Genomic DNA, 18,779 nt, shown 5'->3' on the forward strand with positions numbered 1-18,779 from the left:
TCTCCCATTTTTATACATACGTTTATCGTGGCTAGCACCACCTCCTGCTACAATAGGGTTGCTTTTTCTATGAACTTCCTCCCATGTGTTTGATGGACTCAGGTGCCTCTTGCTCGTAGAAATTGTGTGGCCCAGTTACACTCGGTTTCTAACCGTAGTGACCACACGACTGCACTCCGTGGGAACTCTCAGGAAGTCAGGTGTGTGCGGTGCGCCGGCTGCCCTGGGGGTGCTGTTCGAGTTGTTCATTTAAACTTCGAGAATTACTGTGGAAATACAGAGGGCTGTGTGATTTCTCTACGTAATTATGTTATGAATTAATGTAGCATGCGAATTGTAAATCAACAAATTATTCATGAGAAAAAACTGGAAAGTGCGAAATCACACTTAACATAGCGAGTACTTCACGTTGAACCATCAAAATGGAAAACGTCCATAACCCACTATGAATACCACATATGTATCTTTTCTGCTTGGCCCAGTGCGCATGTTAAAGCTGCACATAATTATGTTTAATATTGAATCATTGTTATGCTTTTGCTACTTTCAAATTTTTCTTTTTTTTCTCCCCCTTCCAATATCAAGTCATCTCAGGCTTTTCAGTGGTACAAACACTTTCTGTTTTTTTTTTTTTTAATTCCCTAGAATACGTAAAGAGATGAGTATAGTGCTTTCCATAGAAAGATACAGAATTTTTGCAGATAGTATTTGCCATCCATCACTCATAACTTTGAGAAAATTCAAAAAGACTTGTTTCAACGGTATTTTAAACATCTTAAATGCTCCCCTTCTCTAAAATAAGATGTGTCGCCAGGATCGAAAATACCAATAAAATGATCTAACAGAAGAAAACCAAAACTTAAACACTTGATTTGGTGTTTTAACACTAACGGAACTTAAACACCGATGTTTGTAAAGTCCCCAATTTATATCACAGCCTTGGGGAGATGGCCGGGGGAAGTGCTTCTTCCCCAGCTCTCTGGTTGGTTTTCCTCGGGGGAAACTTTTCTCGAGTGCGCCTGGCCTCCGTCCACTCGTCTGAGCGCCTGGGACACGCGGGGCCTCCAGGAGAACGTGGGCTTGCGCGCGCGCTGGTCCCTGCTCTTCTGCGGTGGGCGCGTCCACCCCACAAGGCGGGGGCACCTCTGTGACCCCAGCGAGGCCTCTCACCCAGACCCAGCGAGGGGGCGCGGGGAGCGGGGCAGGGGGAGTCTACGGCTCAGAGGCTCGGTCAGCAGGCCCCTTACCGACCTCCAGCTGCCCCTGCAGGTCAGCCGGTGTCAGACCTAATTGTGATCTCGGGGACTTCCCCTGCCACGTCCCCTCCGTCAGTCCAGGTGTGGCTGTGGCGGAGGAAACGCGCCCCTTCCTGGCTCCACCAGAGACCGCGATTGGAGCGATCACAAACTAAAAGAAAGCACATTGAAAAGTGTATTACATATTACTATGCTGTGACTAATATGCCAGCACCCCTAGGTCCGTATGAATGGGGTCAAGGAGAAAAGGGGGGGGCTAATTTTCAGCAGTGAGCGCTGCGTGGAACCGCGGAAGATTGTATCTTTTTTTAAAAAAATACTTTATTTATTTTTTAGAGAGGGAAGGGGGGTGGGGAGAGAGAGAGAGAGAGAGAGAGAGAGAGAGAGAGAGAGAGAAACATCAATGCGCAGTTGCTGGGGGTTATGGCATGCAACCCAGGCATGTCCCCTGGCCGGGAATCGAACCTGGGACCCTTTGGCTCCTAGCCCGCGCTCAATCCACTGAGCTACGCCAGCCAGGGCGGAAGATTGTATCTTAAATGCTGGGCTCGGTGGACTTGCCAGCTCGCGGGAATGCGGGGATGGAGACAGTGCGCTCTTGGGCCAACTGCGCCCTCGAGAGAGAGCGGCGTGTCTGTGTGTTGAAAGCTAAAGAGCACGCGGGCGCGGCGACCAGAAGCAGGAGATATAAAAATAGCATGAAGAGCAGCGCAGGACTTCGCCCGTGTCAGCAGACGGACGTGAGGCATGATGAGGCTGTGATAGGGGGCCAGGCTGAGGTGTGGGAGCGGAGGGAGAGGGAGGAGGAGGAGGAACAGGGGAGGGAATGCGGGAGGGAGGGGTGGAGACAGACACACAGAGAGAAGTCACCTCTTCTGTTTCCGGTTCTTGGTTCTGGCTTCCTTCGTGTCCAGGGACACAGGGGTCTGTAGCAATGCCGTGTCTCCTACCATGAAGGCACGGACACACACAGGGTACTTGCCACGTCTGGCCGGGGGTGGGAGAAAGAGGGCTGCCGTGACTCGGTTGCTACTACGTGGGTGTAGGCGCGCCCTGAGGAGTACGTTTGTGCATTCGGAAGCATTAGCGGTCTGAGGGGCATCCGCTGTGTGCAGGGAGATGCTGAGCTCTGGTTGCCAGCCAGCCCTTTGTCGACTTCTCTAGAGTGATGACCCACAGTAGTGACAGGCGTGTGATACGGTGGCTTTTCTAACTGTCTCAGGCAATTAGCCAGGCCTTCCTCTCTGCTTGCGATCGACTTATAGCTACTTCCACTGTCCGGATCCCTAGAATGCAGTGTAATTATTTGCTCGTGAATGGGGCCCCCAAACGTGACTATTTGCTCTTGAAGAACTAGCTTATGCCGCCATCTGCTAAGCCCTTAGCGGGTGCTTACGTGGTAAGGTCTAAACGTTCATGGGGGTCTCCCCCTTGAGGTCTTGGCGTCTCACAGGGCCTCCCCACCCTGCAGGAAAGGTACCCACCTGACCAAGCTCCCTGTCAGCCAGACCAGCTGCACCCCACGAGGTCCTCAGCCTAGTGGGTCACCTCCCTACGGGTTCCCGGAATTATTCAAACAAGTCACTCACATCCTTCTTGGGAACCGGGTCAGACTGCTTCACCCTCTTGCTGCCACAGCCTCTGCTGGGTCACTCTGCTCCCGCGGGCAGCGTAGGCATGGCCCTGCGTGACGTCCGGGGTCCTCCCTCCCCGGGCAGTGGGATAAACGGTTGATAAACTGCTGTCACCTCTTCTGTCCAGTGTCAGGTGTCACGTGTTCAGCCATCTTGCCCTGTGTAGCTGGACAGACTTCTTCCCCCTCAATGAGGTGGGTAGGAGGCAATTGGAAACCTGCTGAATAGATACTTGATTAAAGAAAAGTAATGTAAGACCCTATCACATTATAAAAAAAGACTACATTATGTATTTCTATGTTTTCTTAAAGGCACAGAATTATACAATACACGTTGGAAATATTTCCATATAGCCACAATGGAAGGTTTGGAATGTAACATCCTTACATATCTAGAACCTATTAGCTAAAATCAGCCACCCCTTGATTGGCAGTTAACATTTTCACTAGGTCGTCGAAATACCAATTAGTTGGAAATTATTAAAATGTGGTCATATTGAAGGAGTGTTTTGGCTTTCTTGTATTTCCTAATTTTTCTTCAAATAGCCCGGATTATGTTTAATGAGGCATAGAAGCCAATTATCAATTGAAGGAGCGCTCGGACCCAGGGAATGACGAAATCTAACCCACCGGACAGAACTGCTTATGAGGAAGCACGTTCGGGGCGGAGCCGGGAAGGAAAGGAGCAGCTTCTGAGGCGGAACAAACATTCTGAAACCTCGAGAAGTCCATCCAGCACAGTAAGCATTCGCAGAGCGGGTCTGTGTTGCAGAAAGAATGTTTGTTGCAGAAAGCAGTCCAGGTTTGGTCTGAAGTGCTACTGGAATCTTTTCTGTTCCCTTCTGTCCCCCTGGGGTTCCCTGCCTCTTTAACACCTGTCTCGGAGCTCACACCCCCGGCCACCGAGGGCCCCGCGCTCCCGCAGGTGCCGGGGGAAGCCTAGTCTCTCACTCAGCCCAGATCTCCCATCTCTGTCACCGCGGGCTCTCGCACCACACCCCAAGTGGCACCCCAAGTGGCAAAAGACCTCTTCCACTTTCTTTCCAAGGTCAGACCCCCCCCCCCAGGTGGCAGTTCATTAAGGACTTTGAGGAGGACGGGGACAGGGGGAGAGTTTTAGCGATGCTGAACAATCCACTTGGAGTGGAGTACTGGCCTCCTCATCTGGTGCCCCCACCCCTGCCCTCTACCCGCCATGGGGAGGGTCACGGCGGGGGGGGTCACCATCTCCTTCCTGACTGCTGCCATTTTTCACGGCTGCTGGGTCCTTCCCGTATCCTCCTTCGGTTGCTGCTTCCTGCACCCCTAACTCTTTCTGAACCACCTAACACCTCTTTGCCAGGCTTCTCTCGGAAGCGAGAGTGTCTGCTTTCTGTATCATGTGAGCATTTCGGCGCCCATTCATCTCACAGTCGGTCACCTGTGAGGGTGTGTGCGGTCCAAGGCACCACAATGCCATCCATCCCCCCTCCACCAAATTTAAAAATAGAAATGTTCTCTTTTTAAGGGGATTTGGAGTTTTGCCTTCCTCAAGCGTTAACTGGCTCACACATTAACCTGCTTTTTAAAAATAGAAAATGAAGTCATTTAAACTATACTGTTAGACCATGTTCCAGAGGTCCTTCTTTACAAACAACTTTTCACCTATTCAGCATGAGTTTTATATTGTCTTGGGAGCCTCTGAGGCAAAGTATCAGAACAAGAAGCCCACGTTCCTATTGCTTTAAGGAAGAACACAAACTATACTGCTACGGTGCCTTCAAGAGTTAATCTTCTCCCAGAGGGGGCAGAGCTAGCTTCTGAGTGTCCTGATCACAACTCACAGGGCTCAGCAGAGGAAAGATGACCGAGTGGGGAGTTGAAGACCCGACGGGAGTGTGGAAATTGACCCCAGTCTGACTCAGATGCCCGTGCTGGTAAAACCCATTTACGCCAAGGCCAGGCCTCGGCTACCCCGAGTGAGGCCTTCACCGTCATATCCGACCACTCGGCTGGGGTGAAATGAATCAATGAACTTATTCCTCTCAGTTAGTGCTAGGGCTCAAATGAATGGTAGTGTTTGGGTTAGAATGTGCTTTTCCTGAATGCAAAGTATTTGTTTCTTTAAACCAGAAGCCTCCTGGTGGCAGAAACGCAGCAAAAAAAAAAAAAAAAAAAAAAAAAAAGACTGGGCCTTCCGTTTTTCTTCTGGGTGTAAGTTGCGTGTTAGATTCCAGGCCAACCTTGTCTGACTTTTCCCTGAATACCTCATTAGCATCCCGGCGTCTCTGCCCCTAACCCCTGACACAGGAGCAGACTGGGTTTGCTAGAGGGGTATTGAGAAGTAGCATTAGGTCAAGAGAAGCTTAGGTTCTGTCTTGACTGGAAGCTCCCTTATGTTTTCTTTTCTTCTTTGTGTTTTTACATTTATGGCCATTATTTCTGCCACGGTCATGCGGCCCAGTCGGGACTTAGGCATAATGCACTTACTGCTACATTTTAGGTCTTCACTTATCACCTGCTTCTCATCCAATTGTGTTGCCAGTCTTGTTGGAACTCGGATGTTGCTTGGAAAGCAAATAATTATAGTACAGTAAAGAGAAGAGAGACCTAGTTTCCCAGATTCAAAGGAGCCTTTCAGCCTGGTGACAGGAAGACATAAGAGAAATAAACATCTGGGTTTTGACTGACACTCCTCAACCTTCCTGTTTCTCCGTAAAGAGACAGAAACCAGAGGGTGCGCACGGCAGCAGGAGATCAAAGCTTAACCGGGGGAGGCGAGAACCGTTGGGGGCTTGGCTGAGCTGCTACACTGTTGCCTGACCTTGGCCAAGCAGCCACGTAAAACGAGGGATCTGATCATCCCATTCTCTCCTCTACGAAAAAGCTTCATGGTTCTGTAATGAGGGTGATAACATGAAGACCAACAGCCAATCCGGCCAGAAATCAGGACGTTCCCTGCTGTAGTGCATTAGCATGCACTACATGCTACAAACCTGCATGTTACAAACTTCCTGGGGGGGGGGGGTCAACAAACCCCAACGTGAATATAGCTGAAAAGTTGCACCATTTTGTCAGGGATTAAGTTTTCCCCAATTTTTAAAAAGATTTTATTTATTTATTTTCAGAGAGAGAATGGAGGGGGAGAGAGGGAGAGAAACATCAATGTGCAGTTGCTGGGGATCATGGCCTGCAACCCAGGCATATGCCCTGGCTGGGAATCGAACCTGCGACACTTTGGTTTGCAGCCCGCGCTCAATACACTGAGCTACGCTAGCCAGGGCACTTTCCCCCAATTTTTTGATCCTAAATGTCTTAGATAAAAATCGCACCTAAAAATTGCACCTAACAACTGTCCAGTACTGATCAGTAGTAGGACCACCTGGTGTGAAGATTCCCAAAGGAATGAATGAATCCAAACTATTGGTTTTGAATCGTTTAATTCCCTGAGCCAGGTTCTGCAGGTTTCTCTTTTGCTGTCTCAGAATTAATTTAGTAACAAAGAAGCCAGCATGGTGGAACCCACAAAAGTCTGACCGGATCCAGTCTTCTGAGATGCAGTCCAGGGTATGACTATTTTGCCAGTAGCACACAAAGATCAAGACGATGGTAGGGGTCATAACATAGCGTAGGAACCTGAATCCACTTGTTTTTCTCATTCTTCATTAAAGTGAAAAATGCCTCTTTTTTTCCCCCTCTGGATATATTTTCCAGAGCTTTTTGAATTAAGCGTCGTCATGTTGTATAATAAGGGTAAGTACATGTGCAAGATTTAGCATAACGACTTCCTGCCACCAAGACAGGTTGATCTGGATTTGATTTAGCTGTAGAGACACCTCTTCCAGGGGCAGGGCCTGCCATGGGTCAGAGCAGGGAGATCATGGGCAATGTCGCTGCTTTTCTCATGTCGGGCGTGTGAATTATTCAGCCTGTCTAAAACTCAGTTTGCTCATCTGTGAAGTGGGGATAGTACCTGCCCACAGTGTTATGCTCAGGACTAAGACGACACAGGTAAAGTGCTCACCACGGTGCCAAGCACATAGTAACTGCTCAATAAATGGTAGCTAGCACTTTAGTAAGATTTCCCCTCTACTATCTGCCCTTCGAGTCAGGCAAGACGGAATTATTTCTGTTTACAATGCACATATGAGGATGCAGGGACTCTGAAGCTTTGCCTTGCTCCAAGCCACACGGTGCGATCACAACGCCAGCACGCATGCGCTGGACTCCTGGCTCCACCTCCAGGGCTCTTGATGCACCTTACACTTTCCTCCCCTTTGCAATCTAGTAGAAGTGATTGTTGGGGGTGACCGACCGACACGAGAATGTGGGATGTGATGTACCCACGTTATCCTGACCCTTCTGTGGGAGGCCTTAGGTGTAAAAAGTCAAGAATATGATAGAAAGCAAACTTGAAAAGGAAGAGAAGTCCAAGTTCCGATATTTACTCCCAGACTTCATCATGAAGTAATCAAGTTTTCTCTGCCGAGAGAAATCCCTCTCATCCTTGAAGACTTGGCTCAAGAATTATTTTGTGAGTTCTTCCTCCGGACTCCCCTCTGCACACACAGCACACGCCCTCCCAGATGCGTGCGCTTCTGCAGCGCTTGTCCCTGCCTGTTTCGGTGGGTTTATGTGTGTGTGTGGGGGGGGGCGGGGGGAGCGGGAGGACAATGGCATAAATATTAGAAATATACATTCATATTTTTGTATAAAATGACTCTCCCATCTCCCCTTTCCTTATGACCTCTTTTCTACCCAAATTTAACCTTCAAACATAATTTTTTTTCTAGCCAAATGTCTCAATGCGGATGAGCATGTTAAATTAGGAGACTCAAAATCAAACGTCTACAGAGACTGGCGAAAGAGAAGAAATGGGTAAAGTAGACCCAAGACGGGAAAAGTCAAGTGGCCTCTCTGTCTCTCATTTTCCCACTTTTGGGAGACCAACAAACACTGGTTATTTTTCTAATACAAATTGTGCTTGATGATAAATGGTAAGATTCAACCTCAGTATTTGTGTGTAAGTCATAGGGGATGATGTGAATTGTGACAAATTGGAAAGTGCATGGCCAATTTGAAGGGGCAGGAGTATTTTCTTCCAAATAACTGTTGCCTTGTGGAAATCAAGGACAGTATTGATAAATAACCTCTATTTTATTTTCAAGTAAAGCTAGAAATTTTAATTTTTATATAAAACCAATTTTTACGTTTTGGCTTAGATTTAGTTAAAATTCTGTGCCGGCTAAGTGAGTCATAAGTGGCCCCAATTCAGCCAGTTTGTAGCCTCTGATTTTAATAATGGGTCAAGACTAGTATCCACATAAAATACTGGTGTGAGAGATTTTTGAGAAGAAACTTTTGCCCTAGCAACCTGGGGTTAATCTCAGAAATTCCACTGCTGAACATCCTTCTTTTGAGTTAAAAAGGTGTTCTCTATTCAAAATGAGTGTCTCTTAGAAAGTAATGTAATGAGTTAGTATTAGTGATGTGAACCTTAATATAAATGCTAAAATTAGATGCTTTTAAACTATTGGATGGATGAGACAGGCAAAGAGAAGAAAACTGAGCAGAGCGTATAAGATTGGAGGAACTAGCCACCCACGATAGGAAAAAGCTAAAAACCATGAGCTAGAGCCTAAAATTAAACTTCTACTCCACGATATAATTTTCAGCAGCCCTTGACCTTAAACTTATAATGATAGTTCCAGTAAGCAACCTTTGTTCTTTTCATAAATCCTAAAACCAAAAAAAACGGGGGGAGCCTGGCTGGTGTGGCTCAGTTGTTTGGAATGTCATCCAAAAGGCCACGGGTTCAATTCCAGGTCAGGGCACATATCCAGGTTGGGGGTTCAATGCAGGTCGGGAGTGTGTACAGGAAGATAATCAATTTATGGTGTTTCACTCTTTCTTTCTCTCTCTCCCTCTTCCTCTTTCTCTAAAAAATAAAAAGAATGTCCTTGGGTGAGGATACAAATATTTTTTTAATAGAGACATTCTTACTTTTGATGGAATGTTCTTTGATTCATTCACAATTTTCACATGACAAGATGTGAAGAAGTGGCAAAAATTACACGTAGATGAAGTTCATATATGAAGCTCATACAAAAACCCATCATATGCATTTCTTCTGACAGCTGAAATGTTAAGTATAGACTCCTAGTTGAAATGCATCTAGTACTGTTAACCCATTAATATTGAGTTGGCCAAAAAGTTTGTTCGTTTTTTTCATAAGATGGCTCTAGTAGTGTTTAGTTGTCTTTAACTTCATTCAAAACAATTTCATTAGATTGTATTGTGACAGCTGTCATATCAGCATGCATTACAAAACGTATCAAACTGGTGAATTTTTGTGTAGCTATTTGAATATTGAGGATCGAAGAAAATACACAACATTTTTTAGCATATTAAGCTTCATTATTTCAAGAAAGGTAAAAATGCAACTGAAATGCACACACACGAAAAGATTTGTGCAGTGTATGGAGAAGGTGTGACTGATTGAACGTGTCAAAAGTGGTTTGTGAAGCTTCATGCTAGAGATTTTTTGCTGGGCAATGCTCCACGGTTGGGTAGACCAGTTGAAGTTGATAGAGATCAAGTCAAGAAATTGATTGAGAACAATCAGTGTTCTACCACATGGGAGATAGCTGACATACTCCAAATATCCAAATCAATAAAGTCATTGGTGAAAATGGAAAATGTGTCTTTCGTTTTTTGGAAAAAACCTCAACAGACTTTTTGGCCAATGCAATATTTCAGCAGGGATGGCAGGACTTTCCTATGAAGATGTGAGCCCTGTAGGGGCAGCCTTACTTCAGGGTATTTAACTTCTTAATGGAAGGGCAAAGAGAAGCCCCAAACCAGGAGTGGAGAATTGAAAAAGTCAAAAAGCACAATCTTTGCCCTTGTTTTTCCTGTGACTAGTTTTGCAAGTAGTGTCATTTCCTTCCCTGAAAATATTGTCCTTCCCTTACCTACTGTAGAAGAAGACAAATAGTAACTTTCCTTCTACTCTTCTAAGTTCTTCTAGCTGGTCTAATAATCAAATTGACGGGAGACAGATGAGTAGGAAAAATAACCCAATTTATCATGTATGCACATCTGGGGGTTCTGCAAGAATATGGGACCAGAGGACAAATCCGGTATCTGAGGCTCACATGCCATCTTGAGCTGAGGAGAAGGGGGGTTGCGGCTTCATATTCTCCTGCAGATTGCTCAAAGGTCAATTACCTTCCAGACCTTCTAGGGTGAAGTCGGCCCCTCCTTCCATTAGATTCGCCGCACAGCACTTTGTTTCCTGCTGCACTAATCCCAGCCTAACGACACCGATCAAGTCCCTTGTCTCAGACAGAAAACGTGGCTCCTCCAACGCCTACCAGAGTATCTGGCTCATAAAAACGCCTTCCATCAATACCTTCCAAAAAAAAAAGAAGAAAAATAACAAAGCATTCAAGGAAGGTGAATTTAACTTGAATTATCTTTTAGTGACCTTATATGTCAGGCATAAGTCTCTGCGTATTTTACTAAAACTTAGCTCATACTTTCATAGACCCAAGATTCTGAAATCCTTTAAATCCCATGCAAATTTTTTCCCTATTTTTTTTCTCTAATCGCGCATGCGCGGCAGGACACTGTGCACATGCGCAGTTCTGGTGCTGCCGGGCTGAGGTGGCCGCCACCGGGAGCTGGGGGTGGCCCCGCGGCGCGATGGCCGAGGCCGGCGGGGAAGTCGTCGCGGTGTCCCCGTCCGGGGCTGCCGGCGGCCTCAGCAATGGGGCGGGCGCGGCCTCGGCGCAGACCAGCAACCCGCTGTCGCGGAAGCTGCACAAGATCCTGGAGACGCGGCTGGACAACGACAAGGTAACCGGGGCTGGCGGGGTCGCGGACGGCCCGCGGGGCGGAGCCGGGCCAGGGGCGGGGTCTGCTGGGCGGCTCCGGGTCCCTCGCCGGTCGCCCCCCTCCGAGGGGACCCCAGACCCGCGCGCGAGGTTGGGGGGGGGGCGGGGAGGCCCTGGGCAGTGCTCGTATTTACAAAGGTTCCGGGATCCCGTGGTGCAGCCCCCGTCCCCTCGGCCGTGTCCGGGGTCCGAGCAGGCGGGGAGGAGGGCAGAGCCCCGGGCAGGATAAGGGGGTCAGGGGTGGCAATGATCGAGCCTGAAGGTCATTTCTGATCTTGGCAATTCCAAACGGTTCTGCAGCGAGTAACCTCGTTCGGACGCTGCAGTGCACAAGTCAGGGTATCCTCGTGGTGTTCCAGAAATCAGTGTCCTGTCCAGGGGTCTGAAGCGCATTCTGCATGTTGGGGGTCGGTTCACGGAAGCCCCTGGTTTGAAAACGACCTCATGGAAGTTTGGCTGGAGGTGAGGAGAACATTTGAAAATTGATCCCGATCGTTTTCTTCTGTCATCGATTGTTTAGGAGATGTTGGAGGCGCTCAAGGCCCTTTCGACCTTTTTTGTTGAAAACAGTTTGCGGACTCGAAGGAATTTACGTGGCGATATTGAGCGCAGGAGTTTAGCCATCAATGAAGAATTTGTAAGCATTTTCAAGGAGGTGAAGGAAGTATGTAAACTCTTCATTAAGCTTTTATTGAAAATGTACTCTGTGCCTGGCTCTGTGCTAAGTATTTTCATGAATTAGGTTGACATATTTGCTGTTCATGTACCATGTTCAAATAGAAAATGTAAGTACTTGCTCCAGAAGCATCCAGGTCTGTCTTTGGATGAGTATGATTTCTGAATCTGTGACTTCTACTCATGCTGGTTCTTAGGACGTTGTAACATTTGTTGTAGGATATTCCCTTAGGAATTTTAGCTTCTTTAACAATTAAAAAAAACAACAACACATTTCTCCGAATAGTTTTCCACCAGTGATATTCCCTCATTGAATAAACCTTCCTTGGATAGCCACTTCTCACTGGGAATAATTGAAATTGGGTTACTTGAATGGATCCTATATTTAAAAGTTTCAGAATAATTAAGATTAATACTTCAGTGTATAAATAATGATTCATTATACTTCAGTAAGCAGTCTACTCATCAGTGGGTAACAATGCTTTTATTTTTATATTCTGTTTTTTATTGTGTAATACGTTGTTATATCACACAGTAATATTACCTAGTTAGTATGTCTGTGTGAGTTGTATGAGTTATACCTGATTCCGATGGGTACTTAATTGTTAGCAGTTTGGCAGGATTTCATGGACGGAAGGCTCATAGTCTGGAAGGTTAAAAGGAGGCCTAGTGGTGCTCACCGAGACGGGAAGGAGGGTGGCAATGAGCGCATCCAGATGGTGCCCTCCAAACCCCCTTCCCACAAGGAGGCGGTCCTCGACTGTTGGGAAGGTGTCAGAAAGCCGGCAGCTCCTCAAAGGGGCTTCTGCTGGCCCACCCCAGCACAGTTTGAGCACCTGCAAGGATAACTCAGTGGACCGAAGCACGTGAAAACGCGTGTAAGTCCGTGAGTTCACAACCATTCCGAAAACCGAGCAACCTTCGTTGGTTGGTTATCTTCGCTAGATACGCGGGACCAACTTATTGTTTTGAAAACTGCTGAATAAAAGGAGCATTTATCCTGACTTTTGTACCAACTGTAGGAAGGGAGTAGGGGGAGAGGTGACACAGAGGTGGGCACGAGTTGGTAAGTGTTGAAATCGGGTGATGTGTACCTAGGCATTCATATTTTCTCAACTTTTGGACATTTTTGAAAATTATCCGTGATGAAAATACAATGACGTACACATAAGGGGTATAGATGATAGGGCTGAGTGACCGGTTAAGTCCATGTGTGTTTGCGGGGCTGGAGGTGGAGATGGAACAATTTGCTTATGAGCCTGTCGCCCAGGAACAGGTGTTTTATTGTACGGCCTTTCCTGCGTGCTTTTGAGCAGATACATGTATTATCCTAAAAAGTGGGGAGGCAGTATGTATTGTTTCATGACACTTTTCTTACCTTATACAGACGTCTTTCCATGTCAGTAAACACACACACGTGTGCACACGCACAATCAGGGTTAATGTTTGCACAGATTTCTGTTGTGTGGTTGGAAAGGTCTCACACTTGCCATCTGTTGTAGGCAACTCTGTCGATTGTACTCTGACATACATTGTTGCACACTCACCCGATGAATTCCTTACGTAAAGTCTTGGGATTTCTGAACAGAGAGGTATTAAAATTTTAAAGTATTTGCCGTTTTTGGCAAATACCAGATCTTTTATCATGTTTTGGCAAAAAAGATTCATGGGTGGGAAGTCAGGATTTGGCTGAGGGAAGAGAGACTTCTTCAGCAATGTACTTGATGGTGCCGTCTTTCCCCTCGGCAGGAGCTGGAGAGCATAAATGAAGACGTGCAGGCAATGAGCAGCTGCTGCCAAGACATGACAAGCCGCCTACAGGTGCTGTGCAACGGCTCGGTTCCCCCCCCCCCCCCCGTCCCCGGCTCAGAGTGGGCTTTCAGAGGCTGTCCGATGGGCTTACAAAGTGTGAGGACATCTACCACAAAGTGCCCTGCAGGAAGCTGGAGTGTAAACGTTATGCAATTTTTTTTAATTATACATACTTTGTACTACTTTTTTAATTTTGTTTTAAAAGATTTTATTTATTTATTCTTTAGAGAGGGAAGGGAGGGAGAGAGAGACAGACAGACAGACATCAATGTGCAGTTGCTGGGGGCCGTGGCCTGCAACCCAGGCATGTACCCTGACTGGGAATCGAACCTGCGACATTTTGGTTCCCAGCCCGTGCTCAATCCACTGAGCTACGCCAGCCAGGGCTGCTTTGTACTTCTTTGGGTGATGGTTTACGAATACTGTTAACTCCAGGAGCCTTTATATTTTGCTCTCACTGGTAGAGAGCTCACTGTGTAGAATTTTGATAAACCTTCCCTATAAGTATCCCACAAATGCAGCAGAAATGAGTTGAGGAAACATACTCTAAAAAACTGTGCAAGGCAAGACAGGGAGGGGAGGTGGAGCTTTGGAGCAGAGTGACACTGGGAAAGATAAGCCCTTGCGGCAGTCACTGGGTTTCAAGGGCAGTGATCTCAGGAGAGTACTTTGGGGGCTGCCGTGTTCAGCTCCCTTCATCAGAAGTTCATGGTCTGCCGAATTATCTCGGTTCGAGTCTGCTTTCTTAAAAACCCTGACTGCTTGCCGGCACTCTTGGCTGCAGGGAGCACAGGTCCATCATGGCTTCCTGAGAGAGGGGCGGGGCTGTGGCTCTCTGGCGGGAGGTGGGTAAGTCAGGAGCACAGAACGTTCCTTTGACCATCGGGACGAGGTCTCGGAGGGCCCAGACCTCGGGGGTGGTGGCTGGTGGCGGGGGGATGTTTCTAGACCTGTTTCAGTTACGACTCGGGCGCTTCAGAGACATTTGAGTCTGGAGTGTGACCTCCTTTGCCGTCAGCCTGAGCTCCAGCAAGTGTTGCTGTTCGTTTTTTGAAGCGTAACAACACTGACGTGTACTGATACTAGATATGTTCATGATTTTAGGCAGCAAAGGAGCAGACTCAAGACTTAATAGTCAAAACCACTAAGCTTCAAGCTGAAAGGTAAGTTTTTCCTTGTGTAGTCACTTTTCACTAATTTGAAGATTAAATGGAAAGAAAATGATAGATAAAACCATATCAAAGTTAATAAAAAACCTGATTCAAAATCGATATATAAGGTTCTGAGCTATTGTCCAAGAGTAAAACAAACATAAAACAGTAGCTTAGGAACAGAAAACTTGATGTTGAGGTTAAGGGGTTGTTCCTTTTTTGGTAGTGTTTACTGTAGAATTAAAAAAATGATGGCTTTTAAAAATGTAGATATTTTTAGATATTTTATAATTTTTTTTACAATGACTTGTTTTTTTTTAACTGACTGATACTGTCTGATATAATTGAAAGTTAATGGTATCGCTGCTTCTTGGAGTAGTTGACACGTAGGCACACTCATGTTTGTTCGCTGGTTAAATGTGTGAATGGAGGTGAGTATAGTACAGATGTGTGTGTTACAGTCTCTTGTTTCCTGTTGGATTGTCTGTCTCTCTTTTCCTGTCAAACTTGAGTTCCTTGAGAACAATGGCAATTTCTTCCTCTCCTTGTGTCTGCCGTGCCTAACACATAGATTCAATAAGAAATTTTTAAGTGGATGAATGTGGAATGCGACTATTTTAACATCAGGAAGGACATAAAGTAAAAACGGAAAAACAAGCATTGTGGCGGGGCTTTTAACATACATGGCCGTCCAAGTGCAATATTAGAACATTGTGCTTGGAATCCTGTTTTCTCAAAACTGTTAAATAGTTTTGGCTATTTTATTATTATTATTTTTAACAAATAAGGCTTTATTTTTATCTCCTGAAAAGACATTTGGAGCTTAAGGTATATAATATTGTTAAAAATAACCAAATGTAATACTGTTCTGATTCAAATAAACCAGTGGTGGAAAAAATGATCAAGAAATTTGAATCCGACCAAATAATTGGCCATGTGAAGAGATGCTGGAACTTACTGAGCAGCAGCAGCTTATTCTGTGACCATGAGGTGAAAAGCGTGACAGAAGGGCTGAGAGAACCCCAGCGACATTGGCCTGCTGTACTTGAACTGCTGATGTTCGTTCTGCAGCTCAGGCCACTGCGTTAACATGTAGGCAGGACGTCGGGACTGACCTCATCCCATGCCAGTTCCGTGTAGATAGTTCACGCAGAGCGGTGTGCAGGCTGGGGGAGCGAGCGGTGAGCATCTGAACTCCAGAGAGCAGGGCATCAGGTAGGAGAGTGGGAGGAAGCGACCGCAGTGATGGCCACACATTCCTAAAAAAAAGGACACTTATGCAACTGTAATTGAAAGATAAAAAAAGATAACCAATTTTAAAGGACACTTCCGTTCTTAATAAGATTAAACATTATAAGAAATGAACCACCTCGAATTTTTACCATTTTTCTAAAGTTTAAAAAAGTTTTCCAATTACAGTTGGCATACATTATTATTTTATTCGTTTCAGGTGTACACCCAAGTGATTATTAGACATTCTGTACTTGCTAAGTGATTATCCCAGTAAAATCGTCACTCTGACAGCACACATGGTTACTAGGGTGTTACTGACTGTGTTCCCTGTGCCGTTCTTTACGTCCCGTGACGGTTCCGTGACTGCCGACGTGGTCTTCTCTGTCCCTTCACCTTCTCCCCCCCCCCCCCCCGCCCCCTCCCACCTGGCAGCCACCGAACGTCCTCTGTGTATGTGAGTCTGTTTCTGTCCTGATTTCTTGTCTGCTTTGTTTTGTAGAGTCAGTTGTTGATAGGTTTATATTTCTTGCCATTTTATTGATCGTATTTTCTATCTTTTTTTTCCTTCTTCTTCATATAATACCGGTTTGGTGGTGATGAACTTGTTTAGCTTCTTCTTGTCCAGGAAGCTCTTTATCTGTCACTGCCCGGCCAGTGTCCACCCGCAGTCCCTCCCACCTTCCCTGCCCTGTCCCTGCTCTGGTGTTGCCCTGCTGTGTGCCCTTCGGGGTGTTAGCGTGGGCTTCCAGGGACAGGCCGTGGTGGCTGGGGCCCCTCTGCTTTCCCGTGAGAGTTTCTGGGGTTCGTTCCCCTTGGCCTTTCCTCTTTCCCATCTGGAAGGGGCTGCTGGGACTGGACGCCACTGCCAGCGGGACAGTGCCCCCCACAATGCCATGGGGGGCTGCTGGGTGGGCTGGAGCAAAGGCCCCGACCCCTGGGATCTGCCCTCTGCCCTTTGAGCTTCGTGCTGGGCCGGCGACACGCCCCTGGGTGCACCCAGATTTGCTCTCTCTCCCTTTTTATTTGATAAAAATCCCAGTTAATACATTAATGTGACGTAAAGAAATTTAAAAAGGAGTATTAGTGAAACCTGTTAAGGTGAATTTTCATAATCAGCAGTATGATGATTAGGGACATAGGCCATTTAAATCTGTATAGATTTAATTAGGTGGTTTAAGTTACCATTTGATATAAACAGAACATTACTGCCACCTGGAGGAATTTTCCTTTTCAGTTTTTATCTCATTCTGCAGGACGTTTGTGGGTTTAAAACCTCACAACCGGAGAGTACAAACAAAACAAAGATAACAGATACATTGTATTGTCTCTACAAATAGTGTTAATACGTCTTTGTTCACTCTCTTCTGGGCGTTACTAGACCGTAGAACATTGCCGCCTTGCGAATACTGCTGGCGGAGCACGTGTGGCGTTACCTCTGTCCCTGCAAGTCTGTGCTCTGGAAGCCAGGGGTGGCGAGGGCCCTGCCGGCAGCTTGCACCCCACCCCGGCCCTCAGAGAGTTGCCCCTCGCAGGTCAGATTCCCAAATACAGGTGCCTTTTCCTAATTTACAACTCGTCCCTATAGGTCGCATTCAGGTGATATATTTTAAAACACGTTTTTATTACCACAGCATGCAGAAAAAGCCGGGAAGACACAAGTGGAGAAGTGACTTTACCGATTTATTTATAGATTTAGAGGAATTAGTAAATTGACTTCTGTCTCTAACCCAAAATAAAAGCAAAACAATGAAAACAATAGACCTGATATTTGGTGGTTGTATACTTCAAGTGAAAACCTCAAAGGCTTAGGGACTTTTAGTGCCCGAGAGGAAAACAGCTGAGAATGGGCACATTCCTCTCCAGTAGGACAACCTTACGGTCACGAGGTGAACCATTCAGGGGCCTGTGAGTGGCCAAGAGCTTGCAACGCAGGGACCGTTTGCGAACGAACTGCTTCTTCGTAATCACTAACTCCTGTCACTGTGTGCAAGTTCCTGGTGGAACGCCATCCGCTAATGTCATCACCTGCATGCACCTGATGTGCTCCCAGGGTCGGGGGCAGACGTGAGACTCTGGAAGACTCTGAGAATCCTTCACACCTTTGCTCTGAAGTTACGACGTCAGAGACCTGATTGTTTTCAAGCTGTGCCCATGCACAGTGCGCGTGATTTTTATGGCTTGTTTCTGTTGTTATTACAGCCAGAGGTTAGAAATAAGAGCGCAAGTTGCCGATGCGTTCTTGGCCAAGTTCCAGCTCACTGCAGAAGAGATGAGCCTCCTCCGGGGTGTGAGAGACGGGCCCGTCACCGAGGTACCCCGCTTGGGTTGCGGTCACTTACCGTGGGGCAGGTGTGGGTGCTGGGGAGAAAAGTAAAGTGCTTTATTTTACCATCAAAAGAAGTGTTTTTGAACTTGGAAATTAAGATGTATATGGTAAATTACTTCAGGGTTCTATTTTTTCCAAAGCAGTGTGCGTACTTTCTAAAAAGAAGCCAGAGAACCGGGTTTGTAAAGAAAACCCACCTCACCTCTTCTGCCCCTGCCCTCCTCCCTCAGTCCTTCGTCAGCCCTTTTCTGCCGTGTTACTGCTGCTTTTGTCAACTCTGCGTTCTGGATCTGTGGTTAAAAAGAATAAGCTGTTAATGTAGTGGGAACGGAAAGGCAGATGCATATTTAAACAAACACATTTAAAGATCACTATTAGTTGTTTGGTTTTTTTTTTACTTTTTAAAAATTGGTCAGTGACAGCTGTCCCATTTCTCCCCATGGCTCTCCCCACTGTTAGTTGTTTGTGCTAAATTTAGTGTTTTTTCTCTTCTTATCCTGGGGACAGGGGCCGTGTAGGATATTAAATCAATTATAAAAGTCAACTATACTTTCTTCCATTAAAAAATACACTTTAGTGACCCGTGTTCCCTGTTTTCTGTTGGTTTCCTGTCCTGGGGTACGAGGACTCCGCCCCCACCAGCCCCCTCTCGGACACACACGGTCTCTTCCCGTCAGGCCTCGGTGTCCAGTGACGCGGCGTTTTCTGTCTGCAGGACGGTGACGTCACAGTGGTGACCTGTCCTTCACTGTACACCTTTTCGTCTTTCCTGGAATTCAAAATTCCTTAGCTTTTCATCTAGTTAATTTTTAACCC

The 18,779-nt window shown here is 46.4% G+C and overlaps 1 protein-coding gene across 2 annotated transcripts in view; it reads left to right on the forward strand.

Annotated features, from left to right (window-relative positions):
* The first annotated feature begins 10,497 nt into the window (after positions 1 to 10,497).
* COG6 (component of oligomeric golgi complex 6) overlaps positions 10,498 to 18,779 on the forward strand; it is a 31,150-nt gene continuing 22,868 nt past the window's right edge. The window contains exons 1-5 of one of the 2 annotated variants that reach the window (XM_028526675.2): positions 10,498 to 10,728; positions 11,287 to 11,430; positions 13,191 to 13,262; positions 14,358 to 14,416; positions 17,837 to 17,948. In XM_028526675.2, coding sequence (XP_028382476.1) covers positions 10,576 to 10,728; positions 11,287 to 11,430; positions 13,191 to 13,262; positions 14,358 to 14,416; positions 17,837 to 17,948 — 540 coding nt within the window. In that variant the 5' untranslated portion in view covers positions 10,498 to 10,575. Of the gene's footprint in view, positions 10,729 to 10,825; positions 10,953 to 11,286; positions 11,431 to 13,190; positions 13,263 to 14,357; positions 14,417 to 17,836; positions 17,949 to 18,779 lie in introns of those variants that run through there. The other variant, XM_036011212.1, reaches the window with a different exon arrangement.

Source organism: Phyllostomus discolor, chromosome 11, assembly GCF_004126475.2.
Source record: "Phyllostomus discolor isolate MPI-MPIP mPhyDis1 chromosome 11, mPhyDis1.pri.v3, whole genome shotgun sequence".
NCBI lineage: Eukaryota > Metazoa > Chordata > Mammalia > Chiroptera > Phyllostomidae > Phyllostomus > Phyllostomus discolor.